This window comes from Nelumbo lutea, chromosome 5 (assembly GCF_056320005.1).
Source record: "Nelumbo lutea isolate HS-2025 chromosome 5, American lotus-T2T, whole genome shotgun sequence".
Taxonomy (NCBI): domain Eukaryota; kingdom Viridiplantae; phylum Streptophyta; class Magnoliopsida; order Proteales; family Nelumbonaceae; genus Nelumbo; species Nelumbo lutea.
In genome coordinates this window covers 82,420,929-82,438,235 of record NC_142688.1, presented here as the reverse complement: position 1 = coordinate 82,438,235, position 17,307 = coordinate 82,420,929, and the positions used below count along the sequence as shown (strand labels likewise).

The following is a 17,307-nucleotide window of genomic DNA, read 5'->3' as shown; positions in this document are numbered from 1 at the left end:
TAACGTAAATGGATTATCAAAAATGATAAATCCAACTTAACTCGACCCAAATAACATTGTTGATTATTACTTAGGCTCAGTTGGAAAGGAGTACAATTTTAAATTTGTAGTGTAAAACCTTATGTTTTGTATTATTTTGTATGTATTTGTAATATATATATATATATATATTCGCATTTGTGTTCTTTCAAAACTGAGCCTTATTAGTGGAATCCAACAATGGATCTGCTCGATCATGGGTAAGCGGATCCGGTATTCTATTCCTACAACTACCACAAAGCAAGCCAGTCCTGGCGCAAAGAACATCAGCCTTGGTGGAATGTTGTCTGTGTTAGAGCCAAGGATTAAAGTATCGGTGTTGGGTATCGTATCAAACAACTCGGATACAGATACATTTTGAAAATACATTGATATGGACGAAAAAGATGGAAACGCATGGATACACTAGGGAAATACATATAAATTTCATAAATATATTAATCACACTAAATTTAATATCAAAATGATCACAAAATAGTATATAAATACATAAAAATATAAATATTAAGGATATATATGAAGGAATATAAATGAACCGAGATGCACAATTTTATTTATAGTGCACCAATCAAGAGTCCAAGACACTAAACATATGCACCTATTATATTTTAATTATTATATCAATTATTTTTATTTCACTATTTTAATTTTTTAACATTAAGAAAATGTCATCTAAATATTAAATTTTCAAGTGCAAATTAAAATATCAATTAATAATTTATAAAAATATAATCTGAACATAAAGTATATCAAATTTGTTAAAATTTCTAAGATGCATATCATATACAAATTTATAGTTTTTATCAAGTATTTCACTAGTAAATGACTCCGAAGTGGTAGTAGGCTCAACCACTCTAGGGGTCGGTGCGCTGAACATGCACTTGGCAACAAAGTTAGCCAAGACCTGTGCTTTGATTGTTGGGTGCGGTGCGAACCGGATGTCCTATTCATTTAGCTCAATGGCCCACTTCGTTAGTCTTCTTGAGACCTCATGCTTCTGAAGAACGTGCCTTAGAGGTCGATCGGTTAAGACTACGATGGTATGGGCTTGAAAGTAGGGGGTGCAACTTCTGAGCTACCAATAGGTCTCAGCTACATGTAAGACTTTGCTTATGTAATAGACACGTTATTGCATCCTATCCACTTCTCGAATCAATACCGAGCTAACCACCTCATCACTTGCAGAGAGGTAAAGTTTTAGCTCGCCTCCTAATTCTAGTTTGGTCAATAATGGAGGTGAACTAAGATACCTTTTAAGCTCGACAAATGTGAATTGGCACTCAGTCCACTCAAAATTTTCATTTTTTTCTATGGCCTTAAAGAATGGGAGACACCACCCAACTGACTTAGACATAAACCGTTTCAGAGTAGCTAACCAGCCTATTTGTTTTTGGACCTCTCTAATTGACTTAGGTGGTCTCATATCTAAGACAACCTGGATTTTATCTAGGTTGGCTTCGATTCCACGTCAGTGCACTATATAACTGAGGAATTTGCCCGACGTGACTCTGAAGACACAGTTGTTCGGGTTGAGTTTCATGTTATACTTTCTTAGAATTTCAAAAACAAAATTCAGATAAGAAATTAGAGAGTTAGAAAACTGGGTTTTTACTACCATGTCATCAACATAAGCTTCTATTTTATTTCCAATCAAATTTGAAAAAAATTTGTTTACAAGTCGCTGAAAACTTTCTTTAACGCTTTCAATCCAAAGAGCATTACTTTATAGCAGTACAAGCCTAGTTCAGTAAGAAAAGCTATTTTTTCCTAGTCGGCTAGGTCCATCCAGATCTGATTATAGCCGGAGTATGCATCCATGAAGCTCAGCAACTCGTGCCTCGAGGTCGCGTCTACCAGGTGGTCTATTCTAGGGAGTGGGAAACTGTCCTTTGGGCAAGACTCTATTGAGGTCAGTGTAGTTGACACACATGCGCCACTTGCCATTGGCTTTTTTCACGAGCATTGGGTTGGCAACCCAACTCGGGTAGTGCACCTCTCTAAAAAAGTCTATTGCGAGAAGCTTCCCAATCTCCTCGTTAACTGTCCTTCACCTCTCTAGGGCGAGGTTCCTCTTTCACTACCAGACTGGTTTGATTAAAGTGTTGACGTTCAACCTATGAGTTATGATAGAGGGGTCTATGCCGGGTATTCTACTATCGACCAAGCAAAAATATCTAAATTAGTAAGTAAAATACTTACCAATTGTGACTGCAGTAGCTGCGTAAGACGAGCTCCGGTCTACACCATTTTCTCGGGTTTGGTGTCTAAGACCGGCACCAGGATGGTGTCCTCCATGCGGCGAGCTCGCTTGTCAATGTACTGCGGGGGCGATTTAGGTCGACGTTGTTTTCCAACTTCCCTTTGCCTTTCAACACTACTATATAGAACTTGCGAGATTTCAGTTGGTCACCTCGCACCACCCCTACATCGTAATTCGTTGGAAACTTTATTGGCAAATAGTAGGTTAACACTACTGCTCAGAGTGCATGCAGGATAGGTCGACCCAAGATGGCGTTATAGGGGGACGAAGTCGCGACCAGTAGGAAATTATGCTCGAAGCGGACTGAGTTCGTCTCTGAGCCTATTATCACTAGCACTTTGATCCAACCTAGGGGTCATACCACATCTCCACTGAAAACCGACAAGGGGGATGTCATCCGGCTACAAGTCCTTCCTCTCAAGATGCATCTTCTTGAACGTGCCTAGAAATAAGATATCAGCGGAGCTTCTGAAGTCGACCAGAATCCGCTTTACCTCGAAGTCATTGATGATCATCTTGACAACGAGAGCATCATCATGCGGATACTGGATTCCTCGAGCATCGTCCTGGGTGAAGTATATTACTTCCTCCACACGAGGGCGTTTTAGTGGGTTCTCATCTTCATGCTCAAGCTCCCAGACTAAGTTCTTCCCTGCCATTATACGACATCCTTCCACGATTCCACGATTAATTTTCCTGTAATCATGTTGATCACTTCGCGAATAGGCCGGTCTAGTGATGGTGGGTCCTGAGGTGGCTGGTCCTTGTTCTAGCTTCTGCTTGACTTTGGCACTTCTCCTGCCTGGTTGGTAGGTCGGCTCCAGTCATCTCTCTTGATGAACTATTTCAAGTAGCCTCGACGAATCAATTCCTCGAACTCATCATTGAGGTTGTGATAGTTCTATGTGTCATGGTCGATGTCGTAGTAGAAGTGGCAGTACTTATTAGGATCTCCCCTCTCTTTGCATTAAGGGTAGTGTAGCTTTTGTTCTAGATGGGAGGGGTCCTCGAACACCGACCTAAAGACCTGTTACTCCGGTATGGGGACCTACTTCTTTTGGGTGACCTGCTTTATCTGTTATAAGGGGACCTGCTTCACTTCGGTGACTTACTCTTCCATCTCTACTTTCTACTCCCTACTTCTTTTGTAGTGTGTTTCCTCTTTCTGCTCAGATCTAGTCGGGATCTAAGCGTCTCTTTAGCCTTGGTGAACTTGTCGGCCTAGTGGAGGAACTCTTCCATAAAGGATGGAGGGTTCAACTCAACTTCCCAAAGCAACTTAGGGTATCAAATGCCGTTGACCATTGCAGTGAACTGAATGGTCGGGTCGAGGTTCGGGATCTGTAGGTGCTCTAAGTTGAATCGGTCGATGTAGCCCCGGAGTGCCTCATTAGGTCATTGGACCATGCTCAAGAGGCAGGTCACTGACTTTGGACATCTTTTGTTGGTGGCAAAGTGCATCATGAAGAGCTTAGCAAACTGGTTCCATCTTTTAATGGAGCCCACAGCCAGCCCCGAATACAACATTCGAGATGTGCCCCAAAAAGTGGCTAGGAAGACCATGCAAATGCTCAAGCCATTTGCCCCATATAGTTGCATCAAGGGCTGGAAGCTATCTAGATGATCGACTAGGTCGATGGTCCTGTCGTAAGACTCCATGCTCGGGTCTTTAAAGTCCTTAAGTCGTGAGGCCATAAAGATCTTGGGTGCTAGTGGGAAGGTGCAAGTCACCTACTATGTTGCTGATTGGATAACGACCTAGCTCACCTCTCCTTTCTTTTCTACCTCCTCGTTGTTGGTGGGAGCGAGATGGCTTCTCCTTGTGTTGTGGTGCATGGCAATGCCTCCTCAACACCTCGATTGAGTTGTTTCCTTCAATTTTGATTGGTGTAGTTGATCGTTGTGCTCTTCGACTAGGACTTGGTTCTAGTCATCAGTGCGACAAGGAGGGTCTGGAACCTGGTCCTGATTCTGGTTGTCGGGATGTTGGTTCACATATTGTTGTTGTTGTTGTTGTTTGGTCATTGCTACAAAACGGCTTTCCCATGTTCTCATCTATAGATCGATTCCTCGGATGAAGTGCACCAACTCGTTGAACTGGCGCGGGTCAATCTTGGTAGGAACCACTGAGGGCTTAACTAAAGGAGGAGGTGCATTCACGTTAGGTAGTGGCACGTTAAGATTCTGCATAGTTGGAACGCCGGGCAAGGTCAAAGGGATAGTGAATTGCTCGATGGTCACAGTGGGGATCTCGGGGTGTGCTCCAGGTTGGTCCTACCCCTCGGTGACTTGGTTGTTGTTGTTGGCGGGTTGGTTGCTTGAGGAAGCCATTGAGATAATAGTAGTAAGGTGAGGTGATAATACGACTTTTGTTGCATTTCCCACAAATGGTGCCAATTGATGTAGCACGATCTGGTGCTCCTTGCTAGAGGACAGGTCTAACATTGGGTTAGTGAAATTGTCTGGTCAAGCTATAAAAATAGGATGTCAGAGTGTCTAGGGTGTTTACCTAGTGTGGGCACTCCAATGCTTAAGTTAGCGATTTGGAGATTTGAGAGAGCTGACAACTAGATTACAAGAGAATTTAGAGAGCTGAGTTGCGCATACCTTGTGAGACTGGAGGGAAGGCCTTTATATAGGCGAGCTGTTGTGGGCCTCATGATGTGTGTCCGAGATCATCGGCCAATCTGGTCTGGAGTTGGTTTCTCACCCGAAGATGGACTCCACGTAAACTGATAAGGCTTCTTCAGGTCCATCCGAATTGGGTGGAGAGAAGATAAACTCTTTTGACGTGGTGCTGTGATCCCGAGGAGATCGGAGACAATTGGCTTGCTTCTATATAAAATTTACTTGGGACCTCAATAGATTGGTGCATGCAATTGAGCTATTCAAGCCTCGGTCTAGTTGGGTGACCTGAGGTGCGTGGGGTGATTGGGATTGTCAAGGTCATTGAGATGTCGCCACATCATTTCATCACTCCACGTGTCATCACATAATTTGATAGGCCAAATTATCGGTCATTTAAGCGTCTTTTAGGCTCAGTTTGGAAGGAGTATAAATACAAATATGTACAGTATAAATATGGGTTTCTTCTCTCTCTTTTGAGCTGTATCGCTGAATATAGTTAAGAAAAAACTAAGGGAATGGAGATTTTATTTTGAACTTTTTGTCTTTACGAGAAACTTCTTTCAACTGATCATTATACTCCGTTTGTTTGAGCTCAGGTGTCTAAACCATAAGGATCCTACCCACAGGACACTACAGCTGTATATTAGGAATATCTCCAATGAATGGTCAGCTGTAGTGTCCCGTGTATAAGTGTGAATAGGATTTTTGTGGGTGGGAGATCCGGATTCGGTTTGAGAGGTATACAAATACAAATATTTACTGTGCAAATATAAATGCTGTTATTTACCACTAATCATGTATATATATTTGTATTTGCACTCTTCTCAAACGGAGTTTAAGACTCATATAATGCGAATACATACAAAATAATAGAAAATGCAATGTTTTGCACTCTACATCTTTGTATTTGTATTTGTATTCTTTCCAAACTGAGCCTTAAGGCTCGTATAAAGGTGTTATAAGCCTGCGTAGAAACTAATTTAGGCCCAACTAATATTCCATGTAAGTCTCATATGAAGGTGCACGATCCAATGCTTCAAACAAGGGAAAGGTAAGTATGTTATGGGCTCAAGCCCATACATGGGTTCTTTGTGTTAGACCTCAGCTTTAGCCATAAGATAAAAATGAGCATCCTTACCAACAAGCTTTTACGTGCCAATTGCCTTAGATGTTGATGACCTAAGTTCGGCAGTCCAGTTGGACCAACAGATCCAAACTCAACAAACAAGAGTAGTTAACCGTAGGAGGACGTAGGATTTCTACAAGGGAACAAAGAAGCTAAACTTTAGGCTGTGGTACAGGGCCTCTGCTTAGCTATGTATCTCGATAAGTTTGATTTGATCAGTAATCAACTCAATAATAATAATAATAATAATAATAATAATAATAATAATAATAATAATAATAATAATAATAATAATAATAATAATAATAATACTTAGCCCCTCTCTCCTGACTTTATCAGGCCTGTACTTGTTGATGATTTAGTGCAATAAATCAACCTAAGGGCTTTTCAAAAATAAAAAAAATAGGCACCCAGTCTTTATGTATGTGTCTGCTGTTTTGTTTTGTATCATATACATTAACAACCACCCAATAGTCTGCCTAATACTGGTTGATGAGATCAGTTGCCAAATTCGCTTCCCTAACCTAACATCTGCATAATACTGGTCCCTTCCCTCCCCTGCACTAGAGAGAAACCATTTGGCAAACCGATTGGCAAGAGTTCAAATCAACCCCCACAATGTCCTATAGTATGTCTCCCAATAATGATATCATCATTTCTGGTATTATCATCAGGAGATGTTCTCAATAGACAGTGGGAATGTGTCATGGAACATTGTGGGGGGCAATCTTATGGGGGCTGATTTGATCTTGATCGACAAATGCTCTAAATCCAACCCTGCTCCCAAACCGGACAGCTCTTGCGAAATTACATGATTCCCAATTCATTATATGCCAATAATTTATGATTTGAGTTGTCTGAATTGATTGATCTTGTTCATTGGAGGAAAAAGATGAATCGATATCTATATAGTTAAGTACCCATGCATGGTTCAACTGAGTGAGATGAATGAGTTAAATAAATGAAGCCAGAATGTTATGCTGATCATGAATATATATAGCTAATTGGCCTTGAAATCAATTTTTACAATCTGAACCAATTTGGTATTAAATCAGATATAGTTATTTATTTTCTAGCCAACATACAAATTAAGTCCAAATCAGTTTGCAGGTAATAACTGCTTCAAAAGTTCATTCCTGTGAAAATGAACACCTCAGTGTATCTTATGGATAGAGGGTCTAACCGTCTAAAGAAAATAGAGAAAGGAGACAACCAGAAAGCAAAATGGAATTTCATGCATGGCTTCAAACTGGTAGGATGAGAAAGTAAGTAATGGCATCTTTACATAAAAAAAAAAAAAAGGTAATGGTATCATCTAGATAACTAATTTGATTACATTCATATTTATATTTATTCTTTAATAGATTGTACAAAACTTTTCCCTATTTTCTAAGTGTAGGTACAGCCATTTTGGGCATATACCTAAGACCAAATTGTACAAAACATTAATTGTTCATAGGAAAAACATTATGAACTCTAAGCTGTTCACGGGTCAGGTTGGGTCGGTTTACTGGGGTTTTCCCAACCGACCCAACTTGGTTGGGTTACCTGAAATCTAAATTGACCCAATGTTAAGCAAAACCGACCTGGTCGGTTTGAATCGGGTTGGATCGGTTTGGGTTGGTTTTGGTTTTGCTCCTATACAAAAAGAACATTGAAGCCTAAAAGGAAATATCTATTCTGAAAACTGAAAATTGAAAACTGAAGTTTTTAAGATATTTTCAGGAAATATAGTTAAAAAGTTAGAATTAGAATAGAAGACAAAAGTTATCAAGAAAATAGAAAGTCAAACTGTTTTAAAGAAAGAAGGCTGAAATTTGTATATTTCAAAAAACTTTCTAAGTTCTAATCTAAGTAAAAAATGACACCTAATTCTAATTGTAATTGCCTAATTGATTGCCTATTTGGTGTAAAAGACTAGAAACTAGGATAGAGACAACTTAGTTAAATAGGAACTAGAAGACTAGGTTAGGTTGTAATTAGGAATTAGTATAGAGGCAACTTAGTTAAGTAGGAACTAAATCGGTTCGGTTCGGGTCAGTTTCGACTTTCACACAAGAAAACCAAAACCGATCCAAACCATCGGTTTATGAATTTGTACAACCCGAAACTGACTGGTGCTTATGAAAACCCGGCCAACTCGAGTTGAATCGGTTTGGTCGGATTGAAACTTATGAACAGTCCTAATGAACTCGGTAGTAAAGAGCTCCATATATATATAACTCTATTTTTCTTTCAACCCTTTTTAGTGTCAAAACCAAAACTTTAAGACAAATATTTGATTTCCTTTAATTAATGAAAAGAAATGGAGCCTTTGGATACCCACTTTTCTTTCTGTTTGTATATTCTTTAATTTTTAGTACAGAGATAATAACATCAAGCAAGAAAAGAATGGTAGTGACAACTCACATAATAAGAAAAAGTTGAAGAAACTCATGTATGATAATGCTGCTTCTCGGTGACAAAAGGAAACCTTGCATTAGTTGAAATTCAAGTAAAATGCCACATAATTCAAAGTCTAAAGTCTGGATGGAACTCGATCAAAACCCATTGTACGAATAGTATAGCGTCAATTCTAATTTCCAGAGTTTTGTGGAGGGTAACTGGTAGAGTAGCCAAATTTGAACATCAGATTCCAGACTTTAGAGCATTTTTGCCATCTGGTGTCCACTTACACTGTAGAAATGACAGATGAGAGATATATAGGATAGGCTATAGATGATCATTAATCATCCACAATCAATGGTTAAATTTATCAGAAAACAGAAGTACCAAATCCTCAATCAATGGAATTGGAATCCAGCTTTCATTGCAAACACCTGGAGGCTGAAGCTAATTTATAATCTATCTTTCACAAAACAGAAGAAATTGTTGTGCCTTTTGTCAACCTTTTAAGTTGAATAAAAATAAAAGTTTTGAATTCATTGGTATGGGAGACTTGGGAGTTGGGACCTCACCTGACCTAAGTAAGAAGCAGGGGACAATTCAAATTGCAGGTTGTGGAAACCAGACAAAAAATAATGTTCCTGCTGGCAGCCTCAACCACGGACCACCCACCAACTGGGCTCTGCCCACTGCCTTCTCTCTCTCTCTTGAAATTTAAAACCAAGTTCAATGTCAGTTGATGATGGCAATCAATCGTGATATACTCATGACGGTCTCCTCAATTCAATTAGTCACTTGTTCACACTTTCCATCCCGACCCCACCAACCTTCATCGCCCCGCTTCTCGGGGTCCGGATATTCTGGTTCCAGGAGAGCCAGGTTTATGTTGTGGCATTGATTTAATTTTGTGTTGGGACATGGGGGCCTTAACCTTTTTCTTCTATCCAATCTGCTTCGGCCAAACACGGAACATGATTCAAACAACCTTTGTTTATTGTCGGATGGGAATCAAATTCGAAATCCTGTAGTGGACTAAGGACTATGGACAGGCAGACAGCAGAATTTGCAGGGAGGATAAGTTTCCTTTCTGCATCACTTTCAGACTCGTGATTATCTTTCTCCTCACTCCAACTCTAACCTTGTATTTGTTTAAGAGTTAAAAAAGCACAGAGAATTAAAAACAAAAAAGAGGGGGGGGGGGGTGCAGCACAGCACAGGTATTCTGATTCTTGAAATTTCGTTCAGTTGTAAGGCTACAATTCACGGACGACATTTTCATAACAACGACATGCCTTGTTGTTTAGGAAAAAGCTTAATGACATCTCACACCCATGACCCTCCTTTTTTTCTCTCGCTTTCAAATGTTGTCACTTCATTGGTTTATTTAAATTAAATTAAATAATAGGCTATCCATTTACTAGTAAATATATGAAAACTCTATAATGGGTGGATCAAATCATAATTCACCAAAGAATGATTCTACAACTTTAACTTTCGGTGGATAGACATGCTTGCTCTTTGTTCCCATCACTTGTTCCAGATGTGGTTGGGACTTGGGAGTTGGGACCTTGATTACATGGACAAGATGTGCGCCGGTTTTCTTGAGTATATGAAAAACCTCACCATTACGGATTACGGTTTACTACTTTATCCTGTTCAACTCTGAGTCGGGAGTTCCAGATGTGGTTTACTTCTTCTTCTTCTTCTTCTTCTTCTTCTTCTGTTTTTTTACCACCACCTACATGAATGATTATAGGTTTCAACAACTTGGGAGACATGGAGTTGGCCTAACATAATATTAATTAATTAATAATAATAATTAAAAAAGGACAGCCCCACAAATCTCCCACTGGCACCAGGCAGTCTCGAGCTCTCCCCAGCAAGTTGCAGGGAATGTTGTTTACTTCTATCTTGCATAATGTTAACTAAGAAACAAATAGAGAAGAACCCAGAGGCAAGATTTTCTACTAAGTTCACAGGCAGGTATCATAATAATGATTAATTGAAAAGACAGAATTAAGAAGAAGAAGAAGAAGAAGAAGAAGAAGAAGAAGAAGAAGAAGAAGAAGAAAAATCAAAGCCCATTTCATTTCATCTGAATCTATGCAACTCTAATGGAACATGGGTTTCTTGTTAGCTAGTCTGACCGTTGATGGGGAAGAAGCCAGTGGTAGAACCTGTGAAGAACTTGAATGGGACTGTGGTAAATGATGATGAAGCTCTTTCTCTTCGTTCTTGCCAACAAAAATTGTGATAAAAGACCCATCTTCCTCCTCTGGGATAGTTGATGCAGGAGCTTTCACCGCATCATCTTGAACAGACACAACATTTTTCTTGGCCCTTTTCTCAGCTTCTTCCACCAATTTTCTGTACAGTTTCTCCTCTGCGTCCTTCAAGAACTTGAACTTTGGAGGAGGAGATGACCTTATCCTGTTCAACTCTGAGTCGGTTGACGATTCAAAGAGAGGATTGAACCCGTGGTGGTAATAACGGTCCATGGGAGTAAGAGGAGGAGTGAAAAAGGGGGGAGACGACAGAGGTGTCAGAAACGGGGTCTCCACCGTAAGGAGGAGATCACTCAAACTCCTACTTCTTGACCCTTTTCGGCTTTTATCACCTCTAGACTTCCCATCTTCAGACTCCAAATCCTCCTTTGTCTCTTCTTTGATGGTGAAGAGGAACCTTGGGGGACCTGAGAGATTATGCAGCCTCATGAGTTCTGTGTCCATGCTGTCTTCTCCAAGGGGTTTTAGCATAAAATCCTTGCTTGAACCTGAATGCAGGTGAACTTGAGTGTCTGGTTCATGGACATGGGCGTCTGTGATTCTCACGGTAGTACAGAGTTCTTGAGGGTTCAGAGCCGTGGAACTCAACGGAGATGGTTTCTTCCAACAGAACAGATAGAAAAGTTCTCTGGTAGAGCTGCTATAATCCTCCTCAATTTCCCTATTGGTGATTCTCTTCTTCCACCATAGCAAGTAGTAGAACTCTGCAACAAGAGCTAAGAGGAGACAACCAAAAACCAGACTAAGACCGATCCCTAAACCGCTCAAAGATCTCATCTTTGCCTGTAAATCACATCTAGTCTTTACTTCGAAACAATCCCAACAATCACTGTAGAACTACAAACTTCCACCCAAATTTCACAGAGAGAGAACCCCAACAATCCCACATAGAACTTAAAAATCACATTCTTTTGATTGAAAATAACACAATACAGAAATAGCCCATAATGTATATCACACTAGACCGAAGCTCACAGAAACCAAACCCTCATTTTCCTCAAAAGCTACCATATACCCTAACTTTGGCTAAAAATTGCAAAAACCAAAACCACAAACCTCCTAAAACAGCCGAAAGATCCAAGGTTTTTACTGAAAATCAAAGATCTCACCTTTTGCCTGAAACTCGTATCAATATCATCCATGTTGCCAAAATTTCTAGAAATCTCACCTTTCAAGCCGAAACAACAACCCAGAAAGCAGAGAGAGAAAATAAAACCCTCCTCTAACAATGAAGAAGAATATCTTTTACCTGAAAACCACCACTCCTGCTAAAATGCTCCATTATCAGATATCCAGAAACCACCTTCAAGTGTTGTTATAATTGGCGGGACAAGGGGTCGGCAACGGGCCAACGGCAAAGCTTTTCAATATATTGTATAGATAGAGTGGTCACATCCTTCGAGGGCTGCTCACATGGGTGTAAAAGTAAAAGAAAAAGTTCTGTCGTTTACTGCAATTTCATTTTCAGTATTATTCGAAAACAAAATTAAATTAAAAAAAAATCAATAAAACACTGAAAAAGTGAAAACTGACCTATTGAACGTTGACTATTGAATTGTACCAACCAGGGGCCCAGGGCTAACAAGAAAAAAAAAACAATAAAGAAAATCCCCACACCTGATGCCCAATGGATCATCATCATCATCATCGTGAAAGCTTCTATTGCGAGCTAATGCCTAATTAAAATCTTGTTCGTAATGAATTGTAGCTTAAGGAAATAACAAACTTTATATTGCTCTAAGTATCATATTTTTTTATAGAAAAATGATTCCAAACGAATAAATATTTCTTAGAGCACCATTTTTTCTGATATGTTAACGATGTGTTGCTATTTTCTGGAACTACATTGATGTTAAATAAATGCTATAAAAATGATGTTCTTTTATCGGTTTGGAAATATTGCTTTCAAATAATAAAACGTTTTTTTAAGACAAAACCATCATCTTTTTATTTAGTACCAATGTTTCATATCTATTTTGACGACTGATACCCATAATAGGAAGTCCATGTTACTGCAACATCGTATCCTTATTATCAATAACGAACTCTAAATTGAAAAACCATCAAATTTACGTTTTCCTAAATCACATCTTTTCAATTTTCAAAACATGATTTCGAATACCTTTTTTATGGAAAAAGAGTTCCAAATATATTATGCTTTCTGGAGCACCAATTTTTTAAATATACCGCTGATGTATCACCGTGTTTTTGAACAAAGGCATCGGTGTTTGTTAGTCTTTAAAAATAAAATAAGCAATACCACAAGAATTCACACTGTTGATTTAAATGACTATGACGTCATGCACCCCAGCAAATCCTGTTCTCTCCTTTCTCCTGAGAGTAGAGTAAAGAAGTAGAGATATACATGAAGCTGATTCGCCTGTCGTATGAAAATTTTATCTCGGGCTTGGTAAAATAATCGGTGATCTCGAAGCCTATATTTAATGGGCTTTTTTTTTTTATGTGTGAGGCCCAAGAGAGAATTAGCTGGGACCTGGGAGAACGGTCTTAAATTCTGGGGAATGGGAATTGACAAATTGACAATCTAGAAGATATTGCAAATTGCTAAACGTGGTTTAAACTGTTTAAAGCTTAAGCAGCAGACGGAGTGGAGTTCTGGGTGGGCCTTTTGTCTCACATGGGAGCGTCACAACTCACACGTCTTGTTTGTAGTGGAGTTTGTCTGGGCCTAACTTGCCAGCTATCCATTTTCTTAATCATAACCAAATAACCAATTATGAATCGATTTAATCAAACAACTTTTAGATTGATAGAAAATAAGAAACAAACAGGAAGGAATTTGGGGGAAAATTGTCAACGATTGAAGGATTCTCTATTATTTTCTTATCTTACCAAACACAGCATAAATCATCAGATTTGGGCATAAAAAAAAAAAGAAACCTTGTCCACCGTTCATTTAAATGCATTTATCTGGGAAGGTCAAAACATTCTTAACAAGCCGGTATTTTGGCCCAAAGAGATGAATCATCATCGCTTTGTCCCAACTATATTATGGGGTCGTCTGTATAGTGTCATATCCATCATTAAAACCATTTTTTTACTTCCATAAAAGTCATTTTTCTTCTGCCACTAACTCTTTTAACTTGTAACAGATTAGTCTAAAATTTTCTAAGCAGAAATTATGTAAAAATGGGGCCACATGGACCGGTTCATATATGTACTTGGTCGTGAAATCTTTTTTTTTCTAGGGTACATACTATTGTATCTGACCTTCTGACCGAGTAATGGTGAATGAGCTTTCTCAAAAATGTATGGGTCATAAATTTGCCACCTGCTACGTGTTCTTAGCATCAGATCCCATGTCCTACTTAAAATACTTGAATAGGAGATATTCCCAGTATGTGGTTGGATTCTGTATGCACAGAATTTTTACTTACAGGAAATGGGGATTTACTTCTCATAACGCCACCTTCACAGAACATCCCACAATGCATTGAATATATCTCTCGATGAATAATATCCAAATATGGGAGATGCAACTGGAACATGCTGTGAGATTGGCGTGAAGAGTGCCGTGTGAATAGCAAATCCAGAATTGAATGCAATGGCTCTCTAATGGGCAGTAGAACCATAACATCCTCACACCAGCCATGGATTAAATGGTGGTGGGTCATATCTATATCAATTTTATCACTGAGTGGGGCATTATCATTGATTTCACAGCTGGCAAACACAGTCATGATGTTTAATATTCAATTTAATGTAGTGTTGCTTAAATGTACATGGTGAATGAATAAATAATTACAATATAGTTTAATTTATTTTGGTGATGAATTAAAATAAATAGTTTATTTTGGCTTCATGGGGACTACACGTTTGGTAACACGAACAAAACTCTGTATTTTAGATATCACAATGTTACAGTTTAGAAAATGGAAAACGCATAAAAATTTTTTTGTCAGGCCGGAGCAAAACTCAGAAAAATTTTGGTTGTTGATGTTGCTCGATCCGAGGTGGTGCATGAATAGAGGAAGGTAGTCACTTAGTCCTTGCCAACAGGCGGAGCTGATGTAGTTAGGATGGAGCCACGCTTCAAGACCTACGATCAAGAATGGATGTCAACAGGAAGTGGTGGATGGTTGGGCTGAGCACTATGGGTGTTGGTTCGAGCAGAGTAACAGTATGGGTGCTAGAAGTTGGAATCCCTTACCTTGAGCGGGAGATACCTTTTTATAGCCAGAGATCCGTGCCCTACTCGGATTAGGCTACCGAAGTTGTCAATATGAGGTTAACCATCGAGGTTTTTGGGATAGAGTCCTATTCTCCAATGGAGTTGTCCTCATCCCTCCTCCTATCCTTGGTCATGCTTATGTGACATATAGATGATGTGGCTGAATGGATAAGATGGGGGGCTACGGTAATAGTGTAGCGTAGTCACGGCCGCGAAGTCGCTATATGCCACGGAGCTGGTCGAGCCATGCCGACATGGCTGGGGTGAGGGTGATGACTGGGCGGACACGTGTTGCCTAAGGCCAGCTCAACCATGACCCAAATACCACTCTCACAGTTCTGAAGTCGATAAATGAAGTGCTCGGCCGAGGTATAGCGTGACAAGGTGCTTTTGTTTCTCGGCTGAGGAACTCCAAGTTGAAGTCTGGTTGAGGATCCGGTCCACTTAGTATTCCTCAGTGCTTGTCAAATTTTGGGATTCGTGCAATTGTGGGTTGTGGCTGAGGAGCTCTTCAATCGTAGGCTATGGAACTCCGAGAATTCTAACTTCGAAATCTGAACATCACTCCCCCCAGCTCCGAAGTTGAAGAGTGGAGTGCTCGGTTACGTGGGCTCCTTTGGTCAAGGTCCGTCATTGGGCGTCTTGAGGAGACCCAAGTGGTTGGTTGGACCGATGGTCTTGGGCGGACCGTGGAGGTTCACAGATTTGGTTGGATTGGCACTTTAGGGCGGACCAGCGTAGTTAATGCCTTTACATTGCTTGTCAAGAACATCGCTTTGGTTTCCGAGGCCTCGCATGTGGTGACAGTCGCATCGATTGGTCTTATCGAACTTCATCAGAGCGGCGCTTGATCTCCACCATTAATCTAGTTTCGATTTGCACTTCTAGGGGTTATAAGAATGGGAGGAAGGGCATTTCTCCTTCTTCATTCGCAAGAGGAATTGCTTAGATTGCTCGACAAGGGGTTGTTGGCGTTGCTCGGCTTTCACTCTAATTCTGCGGCTTCAAGTTTGGTAAGATGTCTTCCCTGTCTTCCCGTTCCTCTTCTTCTTCTTCTTTTGGTTCTTCGTCCAGTTCTGGTGGCTCTAATTATGAGTCTGAGGTCAGGGAATTTGAGACTGCCAAGGTCGAGGAGGCCGAGGTTGGTCCTTCCAGAGTAGAGGTAGAACTTCCCGTGAGCAAAACCCTCATCGTAGATCAACGCTTTTAAATCGTTTTTATTCCATTTCTTTTATACAATGAGAGGCAAAAAACTTTGGTGGTTGGTGCCAATAGCCTATGTTGTTGACAACATTCTTAGGAATGGCAAAGAGGTGGGTTCGGGGCAGGGATTACATTCTCCATCCCCAACCCCGACCCCGAAATCATCCCCCATCCCCGTCCCTGATCCCTATCGGGGAAAGGAATTCTCCTCCATCCCCGACCACGATGAGGATGAATTCCCCATCGAAGACCCAAATCCTCAATTACATGGAAGCCAGTAGCCACCAGCTGAACTTGAAACATATCATTTTACTTCCAATTCTATTCCCCCAAACAAAAAAAAATACAATTTAAATTTCATATAAAGTCTCCATTTAGCTTTAGTGCAAATCCCAACCTATATACAAAATTTGGATCCCATTCACATTTAGACTATGATTTGAACCCATACTTGCTGCAAATTTTGTACACTTCTGTTTTACTTGTGAGTTTTCTAGGAACTTGTGAGTTTTCTAGGAACTTGCAAAGCTTCTCTTCAGATCTAAATGAGAGAGACTTAAACCTTGCAAGTAAATTCAGATCTATACTGAAGTAGATTCAAATCTGTATCTGTAATCTGTTTGAGATTTAAAAAATAAGAAATCAAAAGCACAAAAATCAGAAAATTGAAAGCAGAGAGAGAGAGAGAGGGCTGCCACGAGTTGTGGGCTTGCGGTGTTGATAGATGAAAAAGGAAGCCGAAGAACTAGGGTTTTGATTACTGACGTCCAACATTCGACGGGCGACGGTGACGGAAATGGCGGTCGGCGATGATAGACAAAGGAAGAACTAGGGTTTACCTTTGTAGTCTATTCTTTCTTCTTTGAGTCTTTCTTTGTCCTCTGTCAAGTCACTCTAGTGGTAGTCTAGAAGAGAAGAGAGTCAAGAGACTCTCGACTCTTGAGAGTTTTTTAGTTTTTGTCTTTTATTTTTTAATTAATTATGAATTGAAATTGTTAATTGTTATAATGTTATTTGTTAATCAAATAAATGAATAATATATAATATAATAATATTATATAAATAATATATAATAATCAGGCTCGGGGTGGGGTTGGGGTTGCATTTCCCATCCCTATCATTGAACCCGACTAGGGATTCAATGATAGCCCCATCCTCAACCTTGACCCTGACAAAGTACTACTTGACC

At 39.8% G+C, this 17,307-nt stretch overlaps 1 protein-coding gene across 1 annotated transcript; it reads right to left on the bottom strand.

The window, feature by feature from the left end:
• Positions 1-10,398: 10,398 nt before the first annotated feature.
• LOC148853111 (uncharacterized) lies at positions 10,399-12,156 on the bottom strand. The gene has a single exon (XM_088944114.1). It carries the CDS (start codon positions 11,498-11,500, stop codon positions 10,550-10,552), a length of 951 nt encoding a protein of 316 aa, XP_088800240.1. The 5' UTR covers positions 11,501-12,156; the 3' UTR covers positions 10,399-10,549.
• Positions 12,157-17,307: the final 5,151 nt, after the last annotated feature.